The sequence below is a fragment of the Crinia signifera genome, chromosome 8 (genome assembly GCF_055691185.1).
Source record: "Crinia signifera chromosome 8, ASM5569118v1, whole genome shotgun sequence".
Taxonomy (NCBI): Eukaryota; Metazoa; Chordata; class Amphibia; order Anura; family Myobatrachidae; genus Crinia; species Crinia signifera.
Genome location: NC_139224.1, coordinates 57,586,122 through 57,599,795, shown reverse-complemented (window position 1 = coordinate 57,599,795; position 13,674 = coordinate 57,586,122). Strand labels below are relative to the sequence as shown.

Genomic DNA, 13,674 nt, shown 5'->3' with positions numbered 1-13,674 from the left:
TGTAGGAGGTTGGACCATGATGATGAAGTTCAGTGCGAACCATGTCATCAGACACCAATTGTGGACCATTGCCCTGTGGGGGTGTTGACAGATGCAGCAAACTGCAGGGTGGCTTTTGGGAGCCTCCTAGTCTTTTCAGGAAAGTAGGCAAACTTGGTTAATTTCCATGTAAACAGCCCAACCCAGACACTGCTAATAAAATGTTATGTTGCAGAAATTACATTTATTACTCCTATGTTATATTTGTAATTAGAGACAAAGTTCCAATATAATTATAACTGTCTCCTTTAGACACCAAGATCTGTGGTAGATGTCCTAGCCATGGTGAACCGTCCAACTGAGACTAAGACAGGTCTGGAACGTACCCCATCTGCTGGTGAGCTGAAGGCCTGAATACTTATCCTACCATTTTAAATATACAGAATCCTGTTTTATAGATAATGCAAGTTATCTATCTATCTGAATATGCCATTGACGTTTCCCCTTTTTGCACATCCCCTTGCATGTCTCCGCCGCTGGAGACCATTTGATGGTTGCCGATCATCAAATGATTTCACCTTCCAAATACTTAAAAAAACCTGAAAGTAATTGGAAGCTAACTAATTTTTGCAGCCGGCGTGATGAAGACAGGGCGGGCGGCTGACATCCACAACCGTCACGCCCCCCCCCCCCCCCCCCGATCCTTGTAAACTTATTGGCAACTATGCAAGTCTCCAAAGCCGTTCGCAAAGGGGAGTCTGCCCATGCACATAAAATACCATGCGCATAGTCCTAAACTAGTCCGAATTCGCCGAAGTCGGGGTTGATCGCATGCCTTAAGTTAAGGTACTTAAGGCACGCGATGGATGCGATGGACGCGATTTTCTGTCAATTACCAGCTTTAATTGCTGGTAAAGAGAAAATCGCGTTGATCGCGTCCATCGCATGCCATTATAATGGCACGGGATGCGACCGACGCGATCAACGTGATTTTCCCATAGAGAACAATGTTAAATGAGTTTTAAAGTTAAAATCGCGTCGATCGCATGCCATTATAATGGCATGCGATGCGATCAACGCAATTTTACATAGGGAACAATGGGAAATGGGCCAATATGGCCAATTTCTCATTGTATATGCCCCCTCATGGGTATTAAGTATGCTTAATGTCCCCCCATTGTTAACGCCACCCCACTATTGACGCCAACCCGAAGCGTGGCGAGTGCAGCGTGCCCCGCGAGGGGCGACGGTACGCGTCCTCCGACCTTTTCATACCCCCACTATCCACGTCGGCGTGGAGTTGATGTTATAGAGTGTGGCGAGCGCAGCGAGCCTCCGAGCCCGAAGCGTGGTGAGTGGACGCATATACCTGTGAAGTTATGCGCGTCCCCTCGGGGGCTCAGTGACTTGCTGCGCTCGCCACACTTTATAAAATCAACTCCACGCCGACGTGGATAGTGGGGGTATGAAAAGGTCGGAGGATGCGTACCGCCGCCCCTCGCGGGCTCGCTGCGCTCGCCACGCTTCGGGTTGGCGTCAATAGTGGGGTGGCGTTAACAATGGAGGACCATTTCACCCATGAGGGGGGTTTTCAATGAAAATGGGGGGCTTTGGGGCTTTTTACATTGAAATCAATGTAAAATTGGGTCTCAGGGACCATTTGACATTGATTCCAATGCAAAAATCGCGTTGATCGCATCGCATGCGATTTGGTTGGCATGCGATGCGATCGACGCGATTTTTGCGGCCGCGATCAATACAATCAAAATCGCGGGCGCCGTGCTAGGAAACAAGTACCAATTCTTCCTTTATGTTGCAGGATCCTTGAGCAACATTCGTGGCCGTTCTAGTTCCTTCGGTGAGGTGGCAGTAGCTGCAGTGGTAGCGGCTTCAGTAAGTGCAGGAAATAGAAGGGTTCAGGCCATCGTAGACCACAACCCAGGAGGAAACCGCACCATGCTGCAATTTTCTAAAGGCGATTTGATTACGGTGCTGGTACCAGAAGCTCAGAATGGCTGGCTATATGGGAGACTTGAGGGTCTATCCACGTAAGTTGGGTGTTGGGTGTACAGAATTTACAATGGCATAGATGCATAGATTGGCCCTGAATCCATGAGTGAAGAAATAAAACGGGTTTTACACCTGTTTTTAGGGTGAATTCGCTTCACCTTATTCAATCTCTGTGATGATTTTTCACCTGGGAAAAAATCCGGCTCCAGCGGGAACGACGTAGATCAGAGAATTTGGCACAAATCCACATGTTTTGGCAAATTCACACCCATGTTTCCCCATACCAATGGGTCGAAAATCTTTTAAAAACCGGCGAATACTTGGCACTATAATATGTGTTGCCAGAAGCATCTAAGGGATTATTGTAGAACAACAACTGGGGGATGGAATTGTTACATACAAGGAGACCATCAAGGCATAATGGGATTCTGTTGAAGTCAGTTGGGATATACTGCAGCTAAGAGACATTGTAGAGCACTGGCAGGAATATGTATTAGATGGAAAATGATCCCTCTCTGTTCCTCCTTTGTTATCCACACAGGACTGGCTGGTTCCCTGAGGCTTATGTAAGATTCTTGGACACAGACCTCCACTCCAGGTAAGACAGATATTCAGAGAAGGGTCTAATCTATGGGCAGTATTCAATGAGAAAAATTTGCCGTGTTTTATGGCGAGTTTGTGCTATTTTCGCGTTGGAAGGAGCATTTTGCTCTCCAAAAGTGAACCACCCTATTCAATGTGATATTTTCGCCGTCTTTTTAAGTGATTTTCGCCGTGTCTCTCCATGTAGCAATTCTCCATCTTTTCATGGAGAACTGGAATGTGAACTTTAAAACTAAAAGTTTTTTTTTTTTAAATTTTGGTGTAAAAAAAATCAGGATTTTTTTTCTGTGAAAGGGCATGTTATTTTTATTCATGTGCTTATATAGCACATGAATATATATTTAATTTAAGCTCTCGAGCCGCTCATTAGATATTCATTACATATGCACGATCGGGTGCAGTGAATACTGGGTCCCCCGCTGGCTATAGGGGGGGCAGCTTGTGCTGCCTGGGTCCCGGGGAGCCCTCCTCCCCTCCACATATGTTCTGGGGCAGCCAGGGAGACTTTAATCTCCCTGGCTGCCACCGTCCCCCGGCTCCCTGCCAGCTCCCTGCTGCGGACGCTCATCCGCTGCAGGGGTTAAGACTCGCCGCGAGTGGCGGCGAGTCTTAACCACATTGAATAGTGGGAGCAGGAGTGGCAGCGAGCCCTCCGGAACAGGGCAAGTGCATGGCGAGAGAAAAAATCTCTCGCCATGCACGGAGAATTTTTCTCATTGAATACTGCCCAATGTAACTAGTGGTATATCAGTCTTTTCTTAGATGAGTGCGATCATACAGAAACAGACTTTTGACATGCGTTGAACGCAGTCACCACAATACTGAGCTCTTTCTGCAGGCCATCCAGCATGCGCAGTGCACACAGTGCTAGTGATCTCCTGGACACATCTGACAACTATCAGCAACAGAATTACAGGCAGAATGCCATGGAGCAGAGAGCAACCAACAAACACAGCCAAAGAGGACAGGAGTCCAATGCAGCCCCTCCACAACCTTCAGTAAACAACAATAATGTAAAGGTAAGAGCACTAGAAGATAGCCCGGGCTACAAACTGATTCCCAACAACTCAGCAAAAAAAGAATGTTTTTAGCAATTCCTATGACCCTTATTCTGGTTCACTCGCAAAGGCAAATTCCTTCTCACATGGACAAAACTATCTGCACTGCAGGTGGGGCAGATGTAACATGTGCAGAGAGAGTTAGATTTGGGTGGGATTTTACTTCAAAGTGAGATCTACATTGCAGTGTAAAGCAGTCAGTATTTACCCTGCACAGAAACAAAATAACTCACCCAAATCTAATTCTCTCTGCAAAAGTTACATCTGCTCCACCTGCAGTGCACATGGTTTTGTCCATTTGAGAAGGAATTGCCTTTGCAAGTGAACCAGAATAAGGGCCTATATATTTATGATGCACAAGTTCTTCTGGCAGAGAGATGCACATAGCTCAACCACAACCCAGTCAGAAGCACTTTACTAACATACAGCTCCTGGTGGTCTTCACAGACCTGTTGGCAGAAATGTACGTGTTTTTATTACTAGTTTAGCTGGATAATGCATAACCTTTGGTGTCCGGTACAGTCTTGTAAGGATTAGGCTAGACAGGCAATCACTGATGCTATCCAGGTGCGTCACTCACCCTGATGACACCCAGTGTGACCAGTTGAGGAAAGGAGGTGTAGCCTCACACGGGGGTGATAGTTTCACACGGGGGCGTGGCTTTGTGGGAGGGAGTGTCTCACTACCCAAACCCACATTTTTGACACTCTAAGGGTCAGAGAGATTGGGTTGTTCCCGGAGAGTGCTGTGGCTGCAGTGCTGGCTCTTAGTCATTGACAGGAGCTACAGTAGGTGCTGCATGTAATATTGTAGTATAATATATTCTAGTATAATATCCGTAAGTCATATAACTTACACATAATATTACACACTACCACATTGACAGACATTTCACCATCTTAGCTTGCAGAATACAGGATATATTACATTTTTAGCTCCTCACTACATCACATACAACTCACCGGACACATACACTCACCCTCCTTTCTCTTCCCAGCAGGGTCCCTTTAGCTCCATCCTTACGTCCATGACCCATGAGCCACTCTTCTGGTGGATACAAGATGACGGCTCTGATTGTTGAACCGTATGATCAATGTTACTGCTGCCAGGCCCTGCATGGGGATCCCACACTGTGGCAGACGGGGAGGGTTAGAGATATGCAGTAAATATATGGGAACCACAGTATAAACCACAGTGTGTCACCATTCCTGTGTTGTGTGTTTTGGTTTTCGGGGATGAGCAGAACGATTCTAAATGAACTGATTGGCGATTTTAGATTTATAACAGAAAGCAGATTGAGGTTTTCCAAATTCTGCTTAACAGATGATGAGTTCTGTACGTAATTTACCATGGGTAAGTCCTAAGCATGCATAACAAAGCCATTCCAAGTCCAACACATGCATTTATCATGGCCGTGACTGCTGGTCCAGTACTACACACTGTACACTGTATGGCTTATATATATAACTCCGCTCATGCTGCAGCGTGGTGACCACAAGCAGACGTAGGGATGTTTTGCCGTGGCTAGATTAACTACACAGAGGTCTCCATGTGGTGGGTTATGTGTTATGTTTGTCTGACTATTTCCCCCCGGTTTCTGTTCACAGAAGTCTGGCGGAGGACTGCGCGGGGAGCTGTTCCCTAGGTAAGAGTCACTACAATCATGCGAATAATCATTGTTATATCAATTTAATATGTGCCGTATTTATCTCATCTTTATTCATGAATTATGAATTTATTCATAACCCTTACACATCAATAAATGATTTCTGATATTGCCCACTAATAACTTTTCAATGCAGTATCTCCCAGACATTGGATTATCATTGTTGTAAACAAGATGAGGTGTGACAATATATGGCATTCCTATTGCCTGCCTACAGTATGCGTGTATCTAGAACCTTAACGTAAAGAAGTGATTTAGGGGCCTTTTTTATCACCTCTTTTTACTTAGTTATAATTACATTCAATTATAATTTCAAAGTAAAGAGCCAGTAATTTTGCATGTAGCGCAGGAGGTATCCCTGATATCTTCTAGTAGCATTACTTCCATAGTAGCGGCTGCTGTTACCATACTTTAAGTATGGAGACATATGGGGTGATTCTGGTTGACTCGGTGAGCTGCCAAACTCACAGCTTACCGAGTCCTTGTAACGCCACCCCGGCATATGCACACAAACCCCCTGGCTTTCCCAGCGATGATGCAGGAGTGCATAGCAGTGCTCACCGCTCATTGCCGGGCCATACACACTGGGCGGCTTTGAGCTGAAAGACGCTTAAACCTGCTGTTTTGAGCGGCTTTCAGCTCAAAATCGCCTAGTGTGTATGGGCCTTTAGAATAACTGCACTTGGCGCTCAAGAGCTCTGGAAACAGCAATTTATACATAACTGATACAATTACTCTCTTGTTACATAACTGTCTGTAACTATTTTCAGATACTAAGTTTCACTTAAAAGCTAAATATAAAGCCAGTGATTATATATTCTACAGAGTTAAAAAAAAAATATATAGCTATTCCTTGAACGGGATTCAGTCAAAATCCCGACAGGGTCATAATACCGACAAAGACAAAATCATGACAAGGACAAAATCCCGACATTTGAAATACCGACAAGGTCAAAATACCGACATATAGAATGTACAGGTGAAACTGTCAACATGACTTTGGGTCGACAGGTCGCGAGGTCGTCATGGGTTTTTTCACTGTTTTTTGACCCGACTTGTGCCGACAGCTGGTATTTCATGCACTACCATCCACTAGGGCGTGGTGGGAGAATAAAATAGTGTGCCGAGCGCAGCGAGGCACCGTGCCCGAAGCACTGCGAGCGATGCGAGGGGCTGCGGTTCACCTCCAACTGTGTCCATGTCGACTGTGTCGACATTCGGGTAAAAAAAAAGTGAAAAAACCCATGTCGACCTCGCGACCTGTCGACCCAAAGTCATGTTGACAGTTTCACCTGCACATTCTATACGTCGGTATTTTAACCTTGTCGGGATTTTAAATGTCGGGATTTTGTCCTTGTCGGGATTTTAAATGTCGGGATTTTGTCCCTGTCTGGATTTTGTCCTTGTCGGTATTATGACCCATTCGGGATTTTGACCCTGTCGGGATTTCATACCGAATCCCCTTGAACACACTGTCAGGGACAATTTACCCCTGCAAACATTGGCCATAGATTAGCAGCGGCCATTTATGTTTTAAATCTTATATTTTCTTTTCTTTATCTTTCTTATTTTAATATTTTTATTGAAAATCATTAAAAGTTATATTTTATGGGTCATTATTAGACTTTCAGTGCACCCACATTTATACTTATCTTTTCTTGTTGTGATATTTATCAAGAGTATTCTATACTTTTATAGGTAGCAGAAGATTAGTTGCCTTGTGAAACTTCTCCACTCTTTTCACTGCTTCATACATCTCCCCCTCAATTCCACATTTCAATTTTGACAAGTAACTCTGATCATCTGATTGTGCTTTTGTTTAAAATGTTACATTTGCAATTTGGCAAGTCATAAATAATTTAGAAACAAGCACTAAATGGAGATCTGCAAAATGGCAGGTTTCCAGTCTAAAGTGTGCAATTTGACCATTTGATTTTGACTAGATAGTAAAAATTGGTAGCAGGTTAGCCAGAATTGCCCCATGTGTACACTGTTGGCGATAGCAATGCGCAGTCCCATGGCGTCACTATCGCCTGGCCAAACAGACTGTGCAGGCAAGGCAATTTTCACTAAGACTGAGTCCCATGTGTACACAGTTTAATTAAATTGATCAAGATTGCTAGAAATCGTACAACAAAGAGTGTGCGTAGAAGGGATAGAGGGACTTTCCTTTTCCCAGCTGTCTAATACTCTGCAACCTGTACAATGATTATATATATATAATGTAATGGTCATTCTAGCACTCGCCATGTTTGAAAATCCATGCAGTTCCGCTTTCCTAACTGGGGTGTCGCTGTCTGCTGTAGTGCTTCTAGCACAGTGTGGTCTGTATATCAGCACTGATATGCAAACCAGACCTGTGCTAGGAACACCACAGCAGACAGCGACATCCCAGGCAGGGAAGAGGAACTGCATGGGTTTTCAAAGATAGCGGGTGCTAGAATGAACACACACACACACACAAATATATATATATATATATTTCACATGCTATGGGCAACAATCAGAATCTACCTCTTATTAATTGATTGGTTGCCCATAGCAACATCAAATCTGAAATAGATCTCCCATCTTAGTAAATTCCCCCCTATGAGTTTCACATAAGGATAACCCCTACTGTATGTCCCAAATAAAGCTACACCAGAACGCAATAGCTACTTTTCAGAACAATCTACACAATTCTAATTTTCAGAACAATTCTAATATTCTCATTCCTCCAGGGGAACAAACCCATTTGCGACCGTTAAGCTTCGCCCTACTGTAACCGATGATCGTTCTGCACCAATTATTCGGTGAGGCTGAGAACATGAGAACACGCTGCAGCCTACCCAGAAAGTCATGCTTCCATTACATGGTATCAAGTAAGGCACAGCAAAGAAGCAGTCCTCCCTTTGATCGAACAGAGCCAACAGGATATATTGCCCTGAAATCTACACTTACAATATATCCAGTTCTGTATTCACTGGTTGGAAACAGATATTAAACCTAATGTAAATTTATTTGACCTATTCCAATGTTTGTACATATTACCTATTAAAGTCTTCAGTGTTACTTTGTTGTGAATGCTATCCACATGATGATGCTTCTGTATAAACATTCTTTTTGTACGGACAAATTCTATTGGTATTTGCAGAAATGAAATAACAAGATACAGTATGTACTAGTGAGCTTGTAATTAAAGCTGTTGTAAATATAACTTGTCTTGAAAAGTGATCATGTCATAAATAATATAAACAACCATCTAAGTAAAACAAATGAGAGTAAAATGTGCGCTTACTGTATTGCATGCCCAGTAGTCCCTTGGATATGTTATACTTATGTTATACTACTATTTACATCATTAATAGCAGGACTGGCCAAACCAGTCACTGGTCCACATTTTCGAAATCACCTAGCTGGTGCACAGCTGTAGTCATTACTGTTAGGGCTGCCAAGAGAAATATTGTGCCCGGTACAACAACTTCCTGGAGCCCCCATGGACAGAGCTCCCCGCATACTCTGCGGACCCTTGTTACGTCACTGCTTCCAAGGTGGATACAGGGACAAAAATTTACAACCGTAATGCCTATTACACATGTCATACCAGAGGCAGAACTCTGGGAGGCAACGGAGTCATCTGTTGCTGGGCTCCTGCTCCCAAGGGGGCACCTCTCCTCCACTGTGAGTTTGAATCAGTTCATTGAAAGCCGTTGATATCGCTTCGGTGGCTGTCTCCTCCTCCTAGCATGACCATAGATAAACATAATATTCATAACATACATACATGCATACATATAATAATATTATACCCCTTTTACACCAGAGGTTGGACCCGGGATATTGCCGCTCCAGTCCGGGGCAGGGCATGGTGTAAATGGGCTGAAAAAAAAATAACACGGGTACTGTTCCCCGGGAATCTGACCCGGCAAATGTTCAGGGTCGGACACAGGGCTTATCCGGGGCTCAGGGTGGTGTAAATGGTCATTATCTGGGTTATTTGGTGGGTAGAGGGGCGCAAAGAGCTGATTGGTGCTTCTGCGGCTTTGGCAGATGATGTCATCTGCTGGAGACCCGCACAGGGCGCATGTAGCAGCGCAGCAGCAGCGTTACCACGCTCTAGACCTCTATCTAGATCTATCTATCGAGATCTAAACCTCTCAGCCAAGAATTGTGCTCTCCTCCTCCAAGTGTGAAGCAAGTAGCACAGGGTAAGAAGCTGCTTCAAACTCTCAATTGCTGAAAAGTACAGCACAAACTGCAACACAGCTACTCCGTCTGCCATTTTTGCTGCAATGCTGGGAGCAGAACCCACCCCCTCCCTTTTCCCTTTCTTGTGACCTCATCTCAAACAGCCCAAAGGTCCATTTTTAATGACACCAGCAAGGAAAGACAGGGCTGATCCATTTTCAGTGTGAAAGGGCCTTACCCGGGAAAAACCCGGATTGAATTGCAGTGTAAATGGGGTCTGAGGCAGGGCATGCCCTGGCAATTTCCCGTGTTCGATTTCCCGGGTCCTACCCGGTATTCTGGTGTAAAAGTGGTATAAGATGGTGTGTGTGTGTGTTGGGGAGGGGGGGCACCAATATTTATCTTGCCTCCGGGCAACTGGGACGAACTTTCGCCACTGTGATACACACCCATTACATATTTTACCACATGCCATAATGCTCTATACATGTTATGCCACACACCGTAGTGGCCAGTACACATTATGCCATACACCGTAATACCTATTACATATTTTACCACTTGCCATAATGCCCATTACACATTATTCCACACACTGTAATGCTCATTGCATATTATCTCTTATATATTTGGCTACATCTGTCACTCAAAGTGTGTCTGGAGCTGTAACGCTGGGTTGTGGACTTCCATCTTAATTTATGATTGTCATCACCTGTTTTAAACAGGGTAATTGATAAGAAAGGTGTTTAAGCACAGGTGATGGTAATCCATAAATTAAGAAGAAAGTCTAGAAACAGAGCAATGTGTCCCTCCTGGAGAGGGTCATGTTGGGAGGTATGCACCTCCCTCCCTCCCCCCCATTCACGGCATCCCCACGATTAAATGGCACATGCAAAACACTGACATGGCTATGGTCGACAATGAAAAAGGTTGACAAGATTTATTTTTCACTTTTTCAATGTTTTCATATTCATTCTCATGTGTCGACATGGACACCAATGAAGTGCCACTATTATGTCAACATTTACATGTGTTGACCTTTCTGTGTTGATTTTTTCTTGTGGCAATTTGCGGCACCCCCCGCGACCCCCCTCCTGCGATTTGCAGCACACCCCCCGCAATTCGCGGCACCCCCGGTGACTCCCGCGATTCGCGGCCCCACCCCGTGACACCCCCCCTCCTGCGATTCGCGGCACCACGCGACCCCCCCTCCCACGATTCGCGCCAACCCCCCGGGCCCCCCCTCCCGCGGTTTGCGGTGCCCCCCACGACCCCCCCTACCGCGATTCCCCACCCCTGACCCCCCCTCCTGTCATTGCGGCAACCCCCCGCCCCCGCGACCCACCCTCCCGCGATTCACTGCAACCCCCCGCGCCCCCCCCTCCCACAATTCGCGGCACCCACCCCCCCCACGACCCCCCCTCCCGCAATTCACGGCATCCACCCACGACCCCTCCTACCGTGATTCGCGGACACCCCTCACCTCCTCCCTCCCCCCCACCCCCGCGCGCGATTCACGGCAACCCCAGGATTAAATGGCACATGCAAAACACTGGCACGGCTATGGTCGACAATGAAAAAGGTTGACATGAGTTTTTGAAGATTTATTTTTCTTTTTCTTTATGTTTTCATATTCATTCTCATGTGTCGACATGGACACAGATGAAGTGCCACACTTATGTCAACATTTACATGTGTTGAACTTTCTGTGTTGATTTTTTCTTGTGGCGATTCGCGGCACCCCCCGCGACCCCCCTCCCGCGATTTGCAGCACACCCCCCGCAATTTGTGGCACCCCCGGTGACTCCCGCGATTCGCGGCCCCACCCCGTGACACACCCCCCCTCCTGCGATTGCGGCACCCCGCGACCCCCCCTCCCACGATTCGCGCCAACCCCCCGGGCCCCCCCTCCCGCTGTTCACGGTGCCCCCTATGACCCCCCCTACCGCGATTCCCCACCCCTGACCCCCCCTCCTGTCATTGCGGCAAGCCCCCGCGACCTACCCTCCCGCGATTCACTGCAACCCCCCGCGCCCCCCCTCCCACAATTCGCGGTACCCACACCCCCCCCCGCGACCCCCCCCTCCCGCAATTCACGGCATCCACCCACGGCAGCACCCCTAAGCCCCTCTTTAGTTCCCCGTATACTCACACACCCCTATCACTACCCAGATCCCTGCTCTCCTGAACCATAACTTCCACCACTGGGGAGTCGCTGACGCTGTTTTGCCCACATGCCCCTATCATGCCTCATAGCCCAGCCTCCTGCTCTCATGCACCCGAACTCCCACCCAGTAGGAGGAGACACTGACTAAGGGCCACCATCCTGTACTCCTGTACTGCCACGCTGGACCCTCACCCACTGGCAGAAGCTGCACAGTATCTCCCACCCTCCTCTTTAGTCCCCCTTATGGCCACACACCCCTATCACTACCCAGCCTCCTGTTTTCCTGTGTCGTGACCTCCGCCAGTGTGGAGCCGCTGACTCAGAAACACCCTACTATACTATTGTGCACACACACACCTAAACAACATGCACACACAGCCCCCCCCCCACACCCACAAATGTCACTGTACCATCCACACTATCAATGTACATCTTACTCTGTAACCGCTTTTTAATTAAACAAAACAATACACATCCCCTTCCACATCATATGCTCTCTATTTAACACATTTCACCTATAACTCAAGTTGCAATATCTTTCATACAATTCTAACCATCTTTTTCATATACAAATGTTCACAAATTAAGGGGGCGCAGCCCCTTACGACGGTGTGAAGAGCGCCCGTAGGGCGCGATGAATCACCTAGTTACATATAATACCACACTTACCTAAATGCTCGTTGCTATGGGCTTCATGCTTGATGCCAATGGTTTACATGCTTGTTGCCATGGGTTTACATGCTCTGCCTGGAGTTAAAATGCTCTTTGCCATGGGATTAACCTGCTCTGCCAGGGGATAACATGCTCTTTGCCATGGAATTAACCTGCTCTGCCAGGGGTTACAAGCTCTGCCAGGGGTTAACATGGTCTTTGCCATGGGATTAACCTGCTCTGCCAGGGGTTGCATGCTCTGCCATGGGTTTACACACTCGTTGTCATGGAGTTACAGTACATGCTCTGCCAGGGGTTACATACTGACTTCCAGAGTTGGATCTCAGCCCCAGCATCATGCAGGGAGGCAGCAGACACAGATCAACCAGCCACCCACCTTCGACCTTGGAACACAGTGACCTAGACATGGGTAGGGAACCAGGTCTGGGTTTTCTAGGCCGGAGACATGGCACCGGCACCTGATATTGCTGGTGGTGGCTGGGATGGGAATGTGGGGAGTGGGGCGGGCTGGATTCTGCAGAGTGGGTGACACTCCCATGGGAGGCGGCCTCTCTCTAACCCAGCTCCTCCCAGCACCCAGGGACTACCTATCCTAAGTATCCTCCTGTCGCTGAGCCACGGTAAACTCCCAAGTCACGTGGCGGGCTCTCAGCAGGCCCTGGAATTGGAGAATGGAAGGACCTCTGTGATGCTGCTGCCCCCACGCCTGCCTACGTTCGCCTACATCCGCACTCCCAGGGCTGCCGCTGAAAAGCTGACTCCAGCGCACTCAGACCTTGCGCACTCGCCACCAAATAAAAAAAAAACCCTGTTTGTCCAGACCGGGGCTCCCCTGACAGGCCCGGGCCCGGGTAAACTGTACCTGCTCCCCCCCCTCTAGGCACTGCTGATTACTGTGACATGACCCAAATCACCTAGCTGGTGCACAGCTGTAGTCATTACTGGCCCATGACCCAAATCACCTAGCTGGTGCACAGCTGCAGTCATTACTGCCACATGACCCAAATCCAGTGCCAGATTAAGGTCTAAATGGGCCTGGAGCTGAAAATGATCAAGGGCCTATTATGCGCAATAATTGGGGTAGTGGCCAGCACATTATAATGTGGGGGGCGTGACCAGTGTTCTGGTTGGGTGGTCTGCTTATGGGTGTGTCTCTATTTGTGTAAATACTTTCAACTACTTATATATGCCTGGAAAAGGCAGGGGGCTGGCATAGGAAAAATGCAAAGGGTTTAGTATAGGGTGGAAAATGGCAAAAAGGTTGCCATATGCAAGGACCTAATGTTGGGTGCTGGGTAATACAAATATGAGTAATGAGTGGTACCTGTAAAAAAGATTATGTTAAAAACAAG

At 47.1% G+C, this 13,674-nt stretch overlaps 1 protein-coding gene across 1 annotated transcript in view; it reads left to right on the top strand.

Moving 5' to 3' along the window:
- The window catches only part of BAIAP2L2 (BAR/IMD domain containing adaptor protein 2 like 2), a 31,403-nt gene extending 22,855 nt beyond the window's left edge, over positions 1-8,548 (top strand). Inside the window, exons 9-14 of the mRNA XM_083158033.1 lie at positions 292-376; positions 1,799-2,027; positions 2,531-2,587; positions 3,431-3,611; positions 5,258-5,295; positions 8,037-8,548. Of these exons, the coding sequence (XP_083014159.1) occupies positions 292-376; positions 1,799-2,027; positions 2,531-2,587; positions 3,431-3,611; positions 5,258-5,295; positions 8,037-8,112 (666 nt within the window). The 3' untranslated portion in view covers positions 8,113-8,548. The remainder of the gene's footprint in view (positions 1-291; positions 377-1,798; positions 2,028-2,530; positions 2,588-3,430; positions 3,612-5,257; positions 5,296-8,036) is intronic.
- Positions 8,549-13,674: the final 5,126 nt, after the last annotated feature.